Source organism: Oryx dammah, unplaced genomic scaffold (assembly GCF_014754425.2).
Source record: "Oryx dammah isolate SB20612 unplaced genomic scaffold, SCBI_Odam_1.1 HiC_scaffold_19, whole genome shotgun sequence".
Lineage (NCBI taxonomy): Eukaryota > Metazoa > Chordata > Mammalia > Artiodactyla > Bovidae > Oryx > Oryx dammah.
This window is the reverse complement of record NW_024070203.1, coordinates 15427252-15443225: the sequence shown is the minus strand read 5'-3', so window position 1 is coordinate 15443225 and position 15974 is coordinate 15427252. Positions and strand designations below refer to the sequence as shown.

The window sequence follows — 15974 nt, the reverse complement described above, 5'->3', positions numbered from 1 at the left end:
GGACTGGGGCGGCTCCAACACAGGGCACCGGCGTGCCCTCCTTGCCCTCGGGGTGTGCTCAGGGCCCGCGCTCCGAGCATCACACCTGACACCACTTCTCAGGTTTTCAGGGAGGCGAGGGCAGGCGTCGGAGTCGGGGGAACTGATTTCGAGTGTCGCCTCTGCTGTGTACTAGTTTTGTGACCCTGAGTGGCTTATTGGCCCTTGCTAAGCCTCAGTCTCCTCATCTGTGAAGTGGGCATGGCCACGGCCTCCTGGCAGGGTTCTGGCTCAGGAATGTCCCCCCTCCATCCTGGCCAGGGTTCTGGCTCAAGAATGTCCCCCATTCCTCCTGGCAGGGTTCTGGCTCAGGAATGTCCCCTGTCCCTCCTGGCAGGGTACTGGGCTTGGTGCATGGGAGCCACCATGATACTGTTCCGTATTTTCCATTTTCACTTTTATTGATTAAGCCTCTGCTGTTCATTAGTACTGTGAACCTCCTTCCTATTTGAATGCAGGTGCATGCTTGGTGTCCAAGGAGTCTGTGGGCCTTGCTAAATCCAGTGGCCGTTTACTCGCTCGGGGGCAGACCTGGGTCCTGATGGGACGCTGCTGGCTGCAGCATCAGGCAGCGTCGGGGCACACAGTGGGTGCTTCATAAGGGCAGCTGTTTTTGCTGCTGTGCCGACGGGGTGCATTTCAAAGGGGAGCTCAGGCCATAGACATCGCCAGCAGTAAGAGCAGATTGGGTTTTCTTAAAACAGCTTTTTTTTCAGATACTATTTACATACCGCAGAGTTTCCTGGGCTAAAATGTACAACTCAGTTGCTTTTAGTAACTTGGTGGAGCTGTGGTGACTAATTTTAGACTTTTTGGGCAGCCCACAGAGAAACCCTGCCTGTGTTAGCAGTCACCCCACCACCACCACGCCCCCCCAGACCCCGGCCACCGCTGCCTGCTCTGTGGATCTGCCTGTTCTGTATACATGAATTTTACATAGGTGGAATCATTCAGTGCGTGGTCTTTTATAACTGGCTTTCAGTTAGTGGTGTGTTTTTGAGGTTCGTCCATGTAGCAGCCCTTTATTTTTATTGCCCAGTAGGGTTGCCCTGAATGAAGAGACCACAGTTGTTTATCCATTCATGAGTTGAGGACATTTGCGGTTGTTTCTATGTTTTGGCTGTTGTGAACGGTGAGGCTGTGAACACTCACGTACAGGTCTTTGTGTGGACATGCGTTCATTTATTTACCTCAGTACACACCTTGGAACACACCTGGGGGAGAAATTGCCGGGGCCAGTGCTAGTACTGTGTTTAATCTGGAGAGATGTCCAGGCTATGGCCCTCTGCAGCTACCTGGCTCACCATCCCTCCAGCACGGGGAGGGCTCCGGCTTCTGGCCTCCCTCAGTGCTTGTCACCGGTCTTTCTGCTTTCAGCCTCTTGCTGCCTGGTTTGGATGACTGGCATCATGGAGGTCTTTTTCTGGTGCTTATTGGTAGTTGGTCCAAGGTGGGCTCTCGTGTAACTTTTTCATTTTCATTTTAATTAACATGTAGTTGATTTACAGTGTTGTGTTTGCTATTTCAAAAATGTCTCTGTGTGCGCAGAACCCGAGAGGAGTGGGTTGCCGCGCGGCCCGCTCTGTCCTTGGAGGTCGTCCGGGTTTTTCCTGGCGTTTGTAGCACAGCGCCGCTGAGCCCAAGTGCCCCTCCTGGGGGCGGAGCCGGCATGTCTGTGTTCTTGGCAGACTCGGTGACTCACTCACCGGGGACAAACACGCTTTGTGAAAAGGCCATTCAGACCTCCTAGAAGGAACGGAAAAACGTCACTCTTGGAAATGAGGCAAAAATAGGCATGCTCTGGAGTTAAAACTGGGTTTCTTTTTTCAGTTGTCAGGGGAAAAACCGCCTTCGTTTGGGCCCGTCGGGAGGCACAGGCACTTGACTCCGCTCCGCAGAGGAAGTTTGTGAAGGAAGTCCTCCTAGCGGCTACCTGCTCTGGGAGGCGTCAGGGCAAGGCAGCATGCCTTGACTGAACGCGTTTGGGGTTTGGATGTTTCCTTGATGGTGCTGGGCGTGTGGACGGGGTCCTTGTAAAAGCTGGGCATTCACCCACCGAGGATGCCTGTCCCCTCCAGTGTAGTTCTCTGCTCTGGGTCACGTGTTTGTGCATACTCCGTGTGAGTACGCATACTCCATACTCCATACTGCAGTGCGGAACACGCACTGAGAGGCCGGCCCGGCAGGAAAGCCAGGGAGAGTTTGGCGTCGTGTTCCCGGGACAGTTGAAGTGCAGAACTTAGGGGTGTGACTCAGTATTTGTGTGTTCCATCACAGATAAGACTTCACAAGTAAGCCACACTCACGTCTCAAGAACGTTTGAGTGTGTTGGCTCCCTGAGCCCAGGGCCCACCTGTGCTCTGGTCCTTGGGGGTGGGGAGCTAGCCGTGCAGCCCAGCAGGCACCCTGAGTGTTGAATGTCGGGGTGCTCTGGCTGGAGCTCTGGAATGTCCTCTCCAGGCTCCCTGAAGTGGTCCACAGAGTGTTTGTACCAGGGTAGGGGGAGGCCTGACCTCCTGTGTTGGAATCTTTACTCAAGGCATGTTTAATCACCTTAGCTTATTAACCTGACTCATGGTATGCATTGCATTTTGGAGCAGACAATATAAGGCTTTGTGTGCATATTAAATATATAATAATTTAATTAATGGTGACTTGATCTTAGTGAATGCAAAATGTAGCTTTGTGTTTTCAAAGATGTATACAAATTCAGATTCTTACTTTGATCTTTACAAACTTATTTTATAGGAAGCCGATGGTTTAATTCTGATAAACATCGACAATGGGAACATCACCTACTCTAACGATGAGGAGGTTGATGTTCCCGACATCCCTCTCCTGGCCGCACAGACATTTATTCAGAGGTAAGGGGAGAGAGCATGTGTGTTTAGGAAAGTCTTGCTCAGGTTTATACTTGCCACATCTGAGTATCTTTTCCATTCTTATATTAACAGATGGGTTATGTATTTAATGGGGTTTCCCTGGTGTCTCAGACAGTAAAGAATCTGCCTGCAGGGAAAAAAAAAAAAAGAATCTGCCTGCAATGCTGGGTTCCATCCCTGGGTCGGAAAGATCCCCTGGAGAAGGGAATGACTTCCTACTCCAGTATTCTTGCCTGGAGAATTCCATGGACAGAGGAACCTGGCGGGCTACAGTCCAAGGCGTTGCAAAGAGTCGGACACGACTGAGCAACTAACACTTTTACTTTAAAAAAAAAAATGTATTTAATAGTTTGGAAATTATGTGTGAATGCTTAAATATAAAGTTGGTTGTCTTTATTCTGATCCCGTCTAAATACTAAGTGGCCCCTGAACCAGAAGAGTCACACCCCCGGGACACCTCCTAACCCCCTTTTGTACTCATGATCTCTGAAGTCCTTTCTCCTCATTCATTCCTTCACCCATTCACTCACCAGATATGTGTCCAATGCAGCGAGCAGAGTATTGTGTAATGAGCAAGCCGACATGGCCCCCACCTCGTGGCACTGTCAGCTGGGGGACCCTGACACCTGTGACCCCCTGCCCTTCCCTGCACAGGCAGCTGCCTTCCCCTTTTGCCCCCACCCCTCCCCCCACACAGAGCTCTCTCTCAGTGCTGTTATTTTTCCATAACTGTGTCGTGGCCATCTCTATGACTAAACTTTACTGGCCGAGCTCAGGCCTGACACACTTTTCCCAAAGAAGGCAGGTGATAACTGGTGAGGCTCCGCAGGTCCCACGGCTTCTGTCTGCAATGCTGGGTTCCATTCCTGGGTCGGAAAGTCGCTCAGTTGTGTCCGACTCTTTGCAACACCTTGGACTGTAGCCCGCCAGGTTCCTCTGTCCATGGAATTCTCCAGGCAAGAATACTGGAGTAGGAAGTCATTCCCTTCTCCAGGGGATCTTTCCGACCCAGGGATGGAACCCAGCATTTCACAGAGGCGTGGCAGTGAGAGGCCGCCCCACGAGTGTCTTTGGGGGCGAGTGAGGGGAGGTGTGGTCACTACTTATGCCAGGATGAAGGTGGATCCAGGGTGGGCGAGGACAGAGCCGGGCCTCCTCAGGGGGTCCTGCAGAGGGACGTTCCGCTCTTTGGAACCTAATAAGGCGGTAGTGGGAGAGATCCTGCTTTTAGTATTCCAGCTCTAGTGTGGACCGCAGGCAGGCTGGGTGTGGAACTCGTGGGCGGACCCTTGCAGGGCGAGGGGCGGGGGTGAGTGTAGCAGCTGCTACTGGCCGTCTCCCATCTGTGTTCACTGTCCCCCTTTATCTTGTCTGCTGTTAGGAGGTCAGACACAGGCTGAGCCGAGGCCTGAGAGCAGGGGAGGGAGCAGGTGGTCCTCCTCTGGCTCCATAACTTGGCTATTCTCATCTGTGCCTCTTATTGTGTATCAGTCAGCAGGGGCTGCTGTAACAAACACCTCCTAAGTGACAGACATCTACTGCCTCCCAGTCCTGGAGGCTGGAAGTTCAAGGTCATGGTGCCAGTAGGGCCGGTTCCTCCCTGTGTCCTCACGTGGTCGTGCCCCCGGGGGTGTCGTGTTTTAATCTCCTCTTATAAGAACACCCATCATATTGGAGTAGGTCCAGCCTCATGACCTCATTTTAACTTAATTGCCTCTTTGAAGGCCCCAACTCCAAACATAGACACTGTGAGGTACTGGGGGTCAGGGCCCCGACGTGGGAATTTGGGGAACAAACAGTTCAGCCTGTCACATCTTGGCGTTGATTACTCCCTCTCCCTGGATGGTTTCTACAGAGTCGATGGGAGCGCCACCTGTATCAGTGGTCCTCCCATCGCAAACAATCTTACAGCACCCAGAGCCTGGGCTGCGGGTGTGGAGGCCTGCGTGGCTGGTGGGTCATGCTCACGGGGCCCGGCCAGGTGGCCTGGTGGAGTGTCTCCCTGTGTGAACTCAGAAGGCGAAACCCACATTCCTCACCGTCTGGGTTTCTGATAAGCAAAGTCCGCATTCCCCAATTTTTGAGGACTGACCTTGGCCAGCGTCTGACGAAGCTTCTCAAGTGTTTGCTTGGGTGGAGCATATCCAATAAGATGAGATCTCGCCTCTGCCCACATGTTACTGTGAGAATTCTAGAACATTCTCAGGGTTCTCGTTTGGTCAGACCCCCAGGGGTGGGATGTGGCGTCTCAGGCTCACCACAAGGGGCTGTTTATAAACGTGAACTAACCTGTGCGTGGTTGGTGGCATGTCTGTGAAGGGCCCTGGGACCGTCATCCAAGCCATGGCCGTGGGCCTCCTCTTGGGGACCAGGTGCCTGAGCACCCACCCAGCGTCTTTGGTGGGAAGACGCCCCTGCGCCTGGGCGCCCTGTGCCATGCTGTCTTCCTCGCCTTGAGCAGAGCGTGTGTTTGCAGTGTCCCCCTGCCCCGCTGGATCTCTAGACACGTGTCATGTGGGTTTATTTGCATATTTAAAGCCTCCGACTCTCTCCTTGGTGTCCAAAGTAGCATCTAAAAGTGCAGCCATGGCTGGTGCTGGGGAGGCGGGGGTCCTGTGTGATGGAGACCTCTGGGATCCCCCGTCCCCGAGAACTGCCCCCAAATGGGTGGCCACGCCTCGAGCACCCGCACCTGCCCAGGCCCTCTGGGAACCCTTTGGCCGTTGTGGAAGAGGGAGTGTTGAAAAGAGGGATGGGATGACTCAGCTTGGACAAAAACACCTGTGGTCCAAAGACAAGGCCTTTGTCGGTTCTGCACTAGTGAGCTGTTTGTGTTGGGACGTGAATAGACTCCCAGCCAGAATGTGTTTTTAGCGACATCCCCTCTCCACCCCCACCCCGGTATTCATCGGTGTTCTGAGCACCCTAAGAAGGTCAGTTTAGCTCTCCCTGGAGGATCCTCTCCTGCCTGTGAGCAGTGGTCATGTGCTCTGGGCTGAGCTCTGGTCACTATCCCTCTGTTCCTCTCCAGGGTCCAGAGCCTTCAGCTGCACCACGAGCTGGAGCTGGCTCACCTCTGCACCAGCACAGGCGTGAACGAGGGCCGGGCCTCCAGGCGGGCCTGGCAGCAGCGGCTCAACTGCCAGATCCAGGAGATGACCCTGCAGCTGCTCGTCAGCATCTTCAGGTATTTAAAGCCCCTCCAGGGTTGTCACCTGGTCCCCAGCCCGCTCCCAGTTCCATGCCGGCCACGGCCCCAGGGCTCAGGGCCTGAAATCCAGGACTGACGTGGCAGAGGCCCCTGCACCCAGGAGGATCCCTGGGAGTGTGTCAGCCCTGCCCAGGGCCTTCCCACCCACTCCTCTCTCCTGCAAAGGGCCACTGTGGGTGGTCAGCCCCGGGTCGAGGGACAAATGGATTGTTTTGGGCTTGCAGCCCACCCGAAGGAGAGCCCAGGCTGGTTAGCACCCAGGACTGGCCCCCATTAGAAGCTTTTCTTCTTTCTCCCCATTGCCGTCACCTTCAGCATCGGAGTCTGTCGTGTGTTGTTGGGAGCCAGCTCTTGAGCCCAATCGGTCGAGTGGACAGCGCAGTGTGTTTGCTGTACCGGGATGTAGTGCAGGGTCCAGTGGTTGTTCTGGCCTAAATGTGCAGTCCTTTAAGGGATGTCCAATAGATCTATGCCAACATTCATGTTAACTTTATGGCGAAGTTATTGGTAGGAAAGCCTTCTTTTCCTTCCAGTTCTCTTTTCTCCGCTTTGTCTTGCAGCCTCTCTCCCCTGCCTCACCCCTCTGCTTCTCTCCCACCCTTGGGTCGTATGTGGCAGGGAAGGTGGCAACTCCAGGTCCTCTTCTGATCTGGACGGACCCAGCCTGGGAATGGTTTAGACCAGAGCTGGCCCACTTGACAACACTGTGTGATTCAACATTTTAATGGTTGTGCTTTTTAGCCATCTTTCCTTACATAAAGCAAATAATCTATTAGAAGAAAAATGGGATGTTACATTATAGATGGGTTGCGTTAGCTCTCTGCTTAAGGCACTATAATTTGTGTGGTCATAGAAATGTTGTTTTCCTTTTGTTCTTTTAATATGGAATCTTTTATGAATGATTTCTCAGGTAGCGCTAGTGGTAAAGAGCCTGCTTGCTAATGCAGGAGATGTAAGAGACACATAAGGGTTCGATCCCTGGGTCGGGAAGATCCCCTGGAGTAGGAAACGGCAACCCACTCCAGTGTTCTTGCCTGGAGAATCCCCGTGGACAGAGGAGCCTGGTGGGCTACAGTTCATGGGGTCACAAAGAGTTGGACACAGTGGAGCATGAACGTGCAAGCTTGATGAGTTTAGGTCATTAAAAAGCAGACAGTATGATTCTAAAAGTTGGCTTCCCCTAGATGAAGTCATGCCTCTCCTCACAGGAGAGGGAAAACATTAAACATCCACGTCCTGAATATGTTCTGTACGGTTATTGATTCTGTTGGTAGCTATCTCATGAGATCTGGGGTGTCGTGTGGCCAAGTCCCTGTGGAATGCAGATTTGGAGGTGGCCAGTAGGGGGGTCCAGCTGGCAGCCAAGCTGGGCTAATACCCAGGGTCTGTCTGCCCTTCCTGTGTTACCACCCTGAACTCAGTCTTATTGGTATGAACAGTTATGGACAATCATATCTTCTTCATCTGAATAAGGAGCTAAGGGGCTCAAGACAGACCCACATCCCTCTGCCTGCCCCCCAGAGCTTCATTCCATCTGGAGGAAAACTATATTGAAGTGACAGGCCAGCCTGACCACGGGTTACACTCAAACCCTCGGAGCTCAATGATCCTTGTGCAGACAGGGCTTTTCAAACTGTGTGTTTCTTGCCATCATTTTTTGGCTAACACAATATGCTTTTCATGTGTTTGAAAACATTTCAACACTTAGACTGTCTTTCTTCATCAGGGAAGTGAAGAATCACTTGAATTATGAACACAGAGTGTTCAATAGTGAAGAGTTTCTCAAAACAAGAGCTCTAGGGGACCAGCAGTTTTATAAACAGGTGAGAGGCGTCTGGGGTTTGTGTGCGTGTCTATATTCCATCCTTTGCACTTTTCTGTGCTTAAAATACTTTTCACATCCAGGGTTTCCAGCATCTGTTAATACTTTATTCTGTGTTTTAGCTTTTCTAGAAGTTTGTTTGAGCATGAGTCCTGCTGATCCTTTGCCCAGCTCTTATTTTCTTAATCGGCTTTTTAGAGTGATATACATGTAACTCAGTGCACCTGTTTTAACTGTGGAGTGCTGAGTTGTGGCCCGTGCCTGGTAGCCCCTTCCTCAGCCTGGATCTGGGCGCATCCTATCAGCCCGCACAATTCCATGCTCTTCCCATCACCGCCTCCTCGCCTGGGCTGGGCCATGTCCGCTCTCCCTGGGAGCTGCCTGGGAGGTTGTTCTGCGTGAGTCTGTGGATGGGTGGGCTGGCTGTGAGGTGGGCATGTGGGGGAGGCAACCATCCCCAGGAGATCCCAGAATTGATGACTCAGCTGCCGTTGTCCTAGGGGGCAGAGTGGTTTGGGCTTTCGAATTTCTTGTTTTTTTTTCAAACGTAAAGAGTGTCTGATTCTTTGAGGCTGGCTGGTGAGGGATTGAGGAGGATCTTAGTTTAGATTCTGATGAACTAAGAAAGCTGCCTGTGTTGGGAACTCGGGTCTAGAGGTGCTGGCCAGAGGCCTCGGTGGGTCGGGGAAGGGCCACTCGTGCAGCGGCTGCAGGGCCCCTGGTGGCTCAGAAGGGCAGTGGAGCAGGCGCAGTGACCGCCCCTTGGCGTCTCTTCCAGGTCCTGGATACATACATGTTTCACACTTTCCTCAAGGCCCGGCTCAGCAGAAGGATGGACACCTTTGCCCAGATGGACCTCCACACGCAGTCTGAGGAGGACAGGTATGCATGTTAGGTTCTGAAGGATGTGCCGCTCTCGGGGGGTTGGGACGCTCAAGCAGCAGCTGTCTCTGGACGGATGAACGATAAATCGGAGGAGTCTGACGTTTCGATGTGTGGGAGCTGGCTGGCGGGCCTGGCTCCTCCCGGCGGCTCTGTCTCCCGTCGGGGGGACACTGACATGCCCCCAGCGCAGCTCCGGCTCTGCGTTCAGGCCGTTCTCTCCCCGTCTTCCTTCTCATGCTCTCCCTACATCTTCGCCGTTTCCTGCCTCCTCTGTGTTGCTTTTCCTGAACTCCTCAAACATGCATCACCGTCAGCAATGCCCTCGTTTATCCTGTGTGTGAGACCTCTCCTGGGGGGCGTGGCCTGCACTCAACCTTCACTACACGTGGGAGAGCCAGGCAAGCTCCCGCCATTTCTCCCTCAGCACGGGGATACTGGACACTGGTCACCGCAGTTGGAAAATGCCCAGTTGAGCCCGTTCTTTGATCATTATTGTACATGTAAGATCTTGGGACTTTCCACCCAGGATAAACGGGATGCTCCTGAGTCCGAGGAGACCCACAATCGAGAAGATGGCCAGCCGGAAGTCCTCGACCCCACACGCGGCCCACCGGCGCATGGTGGTCAGCATGCCCAACCTGCAGGACGTCACAGTGCTGGAGCTGCCGCCCCGGAACTCATCACTTCGGAAGATACAGACCACGGAGTGTGGGAGCAGCGGCACAGGTGGGCCAGCCACACCCCTTCCGTGACCTTTCCCAGTCACGTGATTCTACCCCTGCCAGTTGCTAAAAGAAGTCAGAGCTCATTCCAGGAGAAGGGAATGGGCTTTTTTTTTTTGAGGGGGCGGGGGCGGGTTCTAATAGTTTGATTATTTGAAATATTCTTAGAATATTTATTTTGCAAACTATGTTCATTATAGAAAATGATTTCTTGTCTGTATTTTCCATCAATCACGTGGTTCCCAACTGCTGAAGACCACAGCTATTCACGATTTTCATGTCTGTCATACATGTGTGGGTATATGCGTGTATATGCATATTTACCTAGGAGACACCTGTTTACGTGTATCACTGTCTAATGAGGTGCAGCGACTATTAAGCCTCCAGTGATTGCCAGGCCAGTGCTCTGCCCTCATGGATGGGGAGGAAGGCAGATGATAGAAATGCGTAACACTGGTGGGGGGTTAGTTGAGGTCTTCAGGATCGTGACACGGTCGGGGTGGTGACGGGCCGTGCCGTGGGGGTGGGGAGCTGTGCTGTGATCTCAGGAGGTGGACGCCAGGGGAGGGGCGTGCCGTGGGAGGCAGGGGCTGCATCTCCACCCAAATGCAGAGCATCTGCTTAGGGTCCCCTTGCTGATGAGTTGCTGTAAAACCCGTTTGGACCTGTGTGAGCCCTTGTGTCCTTCCCACGTGAGCCGCAGTGAAGCTGGTCACGTGTGATGCCACTTGTGGGTGCTTGGGGCTTCTCCTCGAAGCCCCAGGGAGGGGTCTCCACCCATCCTCAGTGGATGGAGAAGTGGTGGGGAGACGGTGCTGTGGGTGGAAGCACCAGGTACCAGCCGGTGTCTCCTGTGCATTGGTCTGGGAGCCAGAGGCTGAGGGAGGAGCATGTCCTCGCTGCCGGGAGTGGCTGTGTGTCTAAATGAGCAACCTTCTGGAGGGCCCTGGTGGGTCTTGAGTCCCTGCGCAGTTGCCTGCCGGCTCTGTGACCCTGGGCAGGTCACGCTGCCTCTCTGGGCCTGCACGCCCTCTCTTGTAGAGCATCCTGGGCTCTGTGCTCTGCACTGGGCCCGCTCGCTGTAGGACGATGTTCCACTCCCTCTGCCCTCTGCCCCTCCCCCAGGCTCCTCCGCCATCCTCCAGGCTTTGTTACTGAGACCCCACCTCCTTGGGGTGAGCTGCTTCCTGCGGCCTGGCCTCGTCCACTGGCGCTGCCTGGGAGCCATGGGGGTGAGGTTGTGGAAGGCACTGGTGTGACACACAGCTGGTTAGGTGTGACATGCAGCAGCTGTGTGCTGAGGACCAGTGGAAACCTCAGCCCCCACACCTGTGAGATGAGTGTGGCAACAGTACCTGTGCACAGAGCTGCTGCTAAGGTAAAAGAAACGGCTGTTTAACAGGGCTTGCTTGCCTGGCAGGTACCTCTCAGCCTAGGTTATTAGCTTAATCCTCCAGCAAAGACTCAGCATCACGTGTTTCAATTTAGCCATCAGCAGTCTTAGCAAATAAAATAATGCCATACTCTCAGGGTGCCACAGGAGGCCACTGGGGGCCCCCTTCAGCGTGGGGTTTGTGGAACTTCCTGGAAGATGTACCTGGTTCCTGCTCCATGTTGTACCCAGGGCCCAGAAACAACAGAGTGCTGGGGTGGGAATGCACGTCTGCCTCTGAGGTCTGCGCTTACCGCTCACTTCCCCTTCACTCCCAGTTCTGGACGTGGCCCCCAAGTCGACGCACACCTTCAAGATCCCGGAAATCCACTTCCCGCTGGTGGCCCAGTGCGTGCAGGCGTTCTACGCGGACTGTGTGGCCCAGCTGAGCAAGGCCATAGGCTCGCTGACCCCCGAGAACTCGGTGCTGCTGGCCAGGTACTTCTACCTGCGGGGGCTGGTGCAGCTGATGCAGGGCCAGCTGCTGGGCGCTCTGCTGGACTTCCAGAGCCTGTACAAGACCGATGTGTGCGTCTTCCCCGCCGACCTCGTCCAGATGACTGTGGAGTCCCTGTCGGCACCCGAGCGCATGCAGGCCGAGCGCACGCCCGAGCTGCTCCGGCTCATCAGCGAGGTCATGGACAGGCCCGCGGATGCCCCCAAGGCCGACGACCGCGTTAAGAACTTCGAGCTGCCCAAGAAGCACATGCAGCTAGACGACTTCGTGAAGAGGGTGCAGGAGTCGGGCATCGTGAAGGACACCAGTGTCATACACCGGCTGTTTGAGGCGCTGACTGTAGGTAGGAGGACACCCGCGGCCGGGGCCACCCTGGACGGCAGGTTGGCCCAGCCAGGGAGAGCCTCGTGTGTGTGTGGGTCACTCAGTTGTGGAGCCTACCAGGCTCCTCTGTCTATGGGATTCTCCAGGCCAGAATGCTGGAGTGGGTTGCCATGCCCTCCTCCAGGGGATCTTCCTGACCCAGGGATCAAAGCTGGGTCTCCTTCACTACAGGTGGATTCTTTACTGTCTGAGCCACTTTTGCCTTCCAGAAAGCCTCATGGGTGGGGGCTTTACCTGCTAACGGACCCAGCAGCTGGCCGAGAGAGGCGGAGGGTCTGGGGAAGCTTGGTGATGTCGGTCCTGGGGGACCTGCTCACGGTGTGATGATCCTTCCCTCTGACATGGGGACCCACGGCTGGGATGGGAAGTTTCCTGCGTTTGGACCAGGAGCCCAGCGGATCATACAGACCCAGGAACACACAGAGCAGCACAGCACTGGTGGGGCCGTCTGCCTGGCACCTGCCCACCAGCCAGCAGGGCTTTTCCTTCCAGGCCTCAGTCTCCCTGTGACAGAGTGTCACAGTGGTTGGGCCTGTGTGGAGGGTAGAGCACAGGAAGTGTTATTAGATGCCATGAGGAAAGAGCATGCCAGCTCAGGGGGTGTCCAGCCAGGATGACCACCTTGTCCAGGAAGGCTGCCCATGGACTCTCTCTGGGTTTTGAAGGATGGGTAGGAGTTTTCTGGTCTGGGCACTGCAGACCAGTATGTACAGAGGCATGTTACCACATGCTGCCACTGTGCTGGGAGGCTAGAGCTTGACCGGAGGAGGGGCCTGACCTTGGAGGAGTCGGCCTCATGAACACGGGGAGCCTCAGCCTGGGCATGAAGTGAAACAGGCCTGCCGGGGGACACTGCCTGTGCAGGGTGTGAGGGGCCTGCTGAGGATGGAGGGCAGATGGTTCCACGATCTGGAATGGAGCCACAGGAGCCAGACACGGGGAAGCGTCAGGATTAAGACGAGCCGCTTTTTGCAGCAGCTGAGTGGGAGTTGGGGGTGGTCCCAGCTCCGTGTTACAGATAGGGAAGCAGGTTTGCTCCGTATCTTGCCTGTGATCACACTGCTGAGCAGCAGTGAAGCTGGAGTTTGGACTTGGGTCTTTCTCCAGCTCTAGAGCCCCCGAATATTGGACATTTGGGAAGGTTACTGAATCAATTAAGATCATCATGCTTACAAATAATGATGTATTTTTTCACGTAACCAGAGTACAGAGATAAAGATGAAGCCTTCAAGGCCAGGCTTGATCCAGCACTGAGGGAGTGTCTGAGGATCTCTTAGGGCTAGCTACACCCTCGGACTGGCCCCAGGATGGCTGCCCACCAGTTCCTCTATCCTTGTCCCAGGGTCCCCAGCTGGCGCCCTGGGAGGCACTGAGACTGCCTGCCTAGGTAGGGGCTAGAGAGGACAGACGGACTCAGCCCAGACCGAGCGCCCGCCTGCGGAAACTGGGTGAGAAGGGGACTCTTTCCTACGTGCTTCCCGTCCAGGTAGACTTAGGTGCTGGCGCCACCTGCTGCCTCCTGTGGGAAATGCGCAGCGTCCAGGTGTCCGTGGCTTTAAGAACCTCTTTTTATCTTTATAAAACTAAGGACACCAGAAACAGATTGACCCAGAAACATTCAAAGATTTCTACAACTGCTGGAAGGAGGCAGAAGCAGAGGCACAGGAGGTCAGCCTGCCTTTGTCGGTGATGGAGCAACTGGACAAAAACGAGTGTGTGTACAAGCTGTCGCGCTCCGTCAAGACGAATCGCGGGGTGGGCAAGATCGCCATGACCCAGAAGCGCCTGTTCCTCCTCACTGAGGGGCGGCCGGGCTACGCGGAGATCTCCACCTTCAGGAACATAGAGGTGAGGCCAGGCCTGGGGCCGCCCGCCGTGGGCCCGCCCCTGCTCGCAGCTGCTGTTCACCCTGGGCCCCTGCCTAGGGCGACATTCACTCTCCCGCCTTTCTTGCTGCCTCTGCAGGACGTCAGAAGCACCATGGCCACTTTTCTGCTCCTGAGAATTCCCACGTTAAAAATCAAAACGGCGTCCAAGAAGGAAGTCTTTGAAGCTAACCTGAAGACGGAGTGTGATCTCTGGCACCTGATGGTGAAGGAGATGTGGGCCGGCAGGAAGCTGGCCGACGACCACAAGGTCTGTCCCCACCCGCGGCTCCGGCGATGCTTAGCATAGCGCCCGGGCGCAGCATCTCGTCAGAGGCGCTGAGGAGGCTGCGCTCCACGTGACTCGGTGCGAGGCCCTGGGGTGCTGGGGGAGGCCTTGGGGGCAAACACAGAGGCCAGCCCGCAGGGCGGTATGCGCGGACCTGGGCTTGGCCTCTGCATTCCGCCTCCTCTGCTCCAGGTGACGCCCGGGGAGGGCAGCGTCGGGGCTGGACTCTGGCAGATGTGAGCTCAGCTCTCAACTCTTTCCCTTCACGGGATTAGGGTTCTGGGGAGGGGCGTGTTAGGTTCCTTCCGTAGGGCTACAGTCAAAATCCTAGGGAATTTTGTAGCTTCACTTACTTTGGGCCAGACCGATGGCTTTGATTACAGCAAGTTAAGACTTCTAGTCACGGAGGGTACCCTGGACGGAGGTAAGACATGAGGGGCGATGTTTGCCTTGTCCGAATGGCAAGATGAGACAGGAAACCCACAACAGAGTGAGCAAAGGGTCCAAATTGGGAACTCATTCGGGGAGCAGTTTCTAAGGTTCTCGAGAGCTGCAGCTCAAAGGTCACCGGGGAGACGCAGGTGGGGGCGGCAGCCACCCAGTGGCAAACTTCAGGAGGAACGTACGTCCAGGGGTGGAAGAGCTGCCCTCTGTGATGGACGTTCTGTCCCTGGAGGACCCTGAGGTCAAGGAAATGGAAAGAGGCTTCTGTTTAAAATAAGAAAGGGAGAACTAGGTCCTAAGATTCCAATGTTCTGTGACTTTTGGACTCTCTGATATTATGTCCAGTTTATTTAGCACAACCCAGGTGGCTCGATGGTAAAAACTCTGCCTGCCAACTCAGGAGATGTGGGTTCGATCCCTGGGCCGGGAAGATCCCTTGGAGAAGGGAATGGTAACCCACTGCAGTATTCTTGCCTGGAAAATTCCATGGACAGAGGAGCCTGATGGGCTGCAGCCCATGGGGTTGAGAAGAGTCAGACACGACTGAGCGACTGAACAACAACAAAAAAGCGCATCACAGCTGGTGGCTGGCAGGCACCCGGGATGGCCGCACAGGCTCGCACCCTGCCCACCCGCACAGGGGCTGCAGCACACCAGGCCTCCCTACCATCACCAGCTCCCGGAGTCCACTCAAACTCCTGTCCATTGCGTCAGTGATGCCATCCAACCATCTCATCCTCTGTCCTCCCCTTCTCCCTTCAGTCTTTCCCAGCATCAGGGTCTTTCCCAATGAGTCAGTTCTTCACATCAGGTGGCCAAAGTATTGGAGCTTCAGCTTCAGATCAGTCGTCCAGTGAATATTCAGGACTGATTTCCTTTAGGATGGACTGGTTGGATCTCCTTGTTGTCCAAGGGACTCTCAAAAGTCTTCTCCAACACCACAGTTCAAAAGCATTAATTGTTTGGCGCTCAGCTTTCTTTATGGTCCAGCTCTCACATCCATACATGACCACTGGAAAAATAATAGCCTTGACTAGATGGACCTTTGTTGGGAAAGTAATGTCTCTGTTTTTTAATATGCTTTCTGCTGCTGCTAAGTCGCTTCAGTCGTGTCCAACTCTGTGCGACCCCATAGACGGCAGCCCACCAGGCTCCCCTGTCCCTGGGATTCTCCAGGCAAGAACACTGGAGTGGGTTGCCATTTCCTTCTCCAGTGCATGAAAGTGAAAAGTGAAAGTGAAGTCGCTCAGTCGTGTCCCACTCTTCGCAACCCCATGGACTGAAGCCCACCAGGCTCCTCCATCCATGGGATTTTCCAGGCAAGAGTACTGGAGTGGGGTGCCATTGCCTTCTCCAAATATGCTGTCCAGGTGGGTCATAACTTTTCTTCCAAGGAGCAAGCACCTCTCAATTTCATGGCTGCAGTCACCATCTATAGTAATTTTGGAGCCCCCCAAAATAAAAGTCTGTCACCGTTTCCATTGTTTTCCCATCTATTTGCTATGAAGTGATGGGACCAGATGCCATGATCTTCGTTTTCTG

General features: G+C 54.5%; 1 protein-coding gene across 3 annotated transcripts in view; it reads left to right on the top strand.

Moving 5' to 3' along the window:
* DENND3 (DENN domain containing 3) overlaps positions 1 to 15974 on the top strand; it is a 53193-nt gene that overhangs the window by 16572 nt on the left and 20647 nt on the right. For all 3 annotated transcript variants that reach the window (XM_040261710.1, XM_040261709.1, XM_040261711.1), the window contains 8 exons: positions 2788 to 2903; positions 5953 to 6108; positions 7859 to 7955; positions 8733 to 8836; positions 9366 to 9565; positions 11272 to 11793; positions 13423 to 13682; positions 13800 to 13970. In XM_040261710.1, coding sequence (XP_040117644.1) covers positions 2788 to 2903; positions 5953 to 6108; positions 7859 to 7955; positions 8733 to 8836; positions 9366 to 9565; positions 11272 to 11793; positions 13423 to 13682; positions 13800 to 13970 — 1626 coding nt within the window. The remainder of the gene's footprint in view (positions 1 to 2787; positions 2904 to 5952; positions 6109 to 7858; positions 7956 to 8732; positions 8837 to 9365; positions 9566 to 11271; positions 11794 to 13422; positions 13683 to 13799; positions 13971 to 15974) is intronic.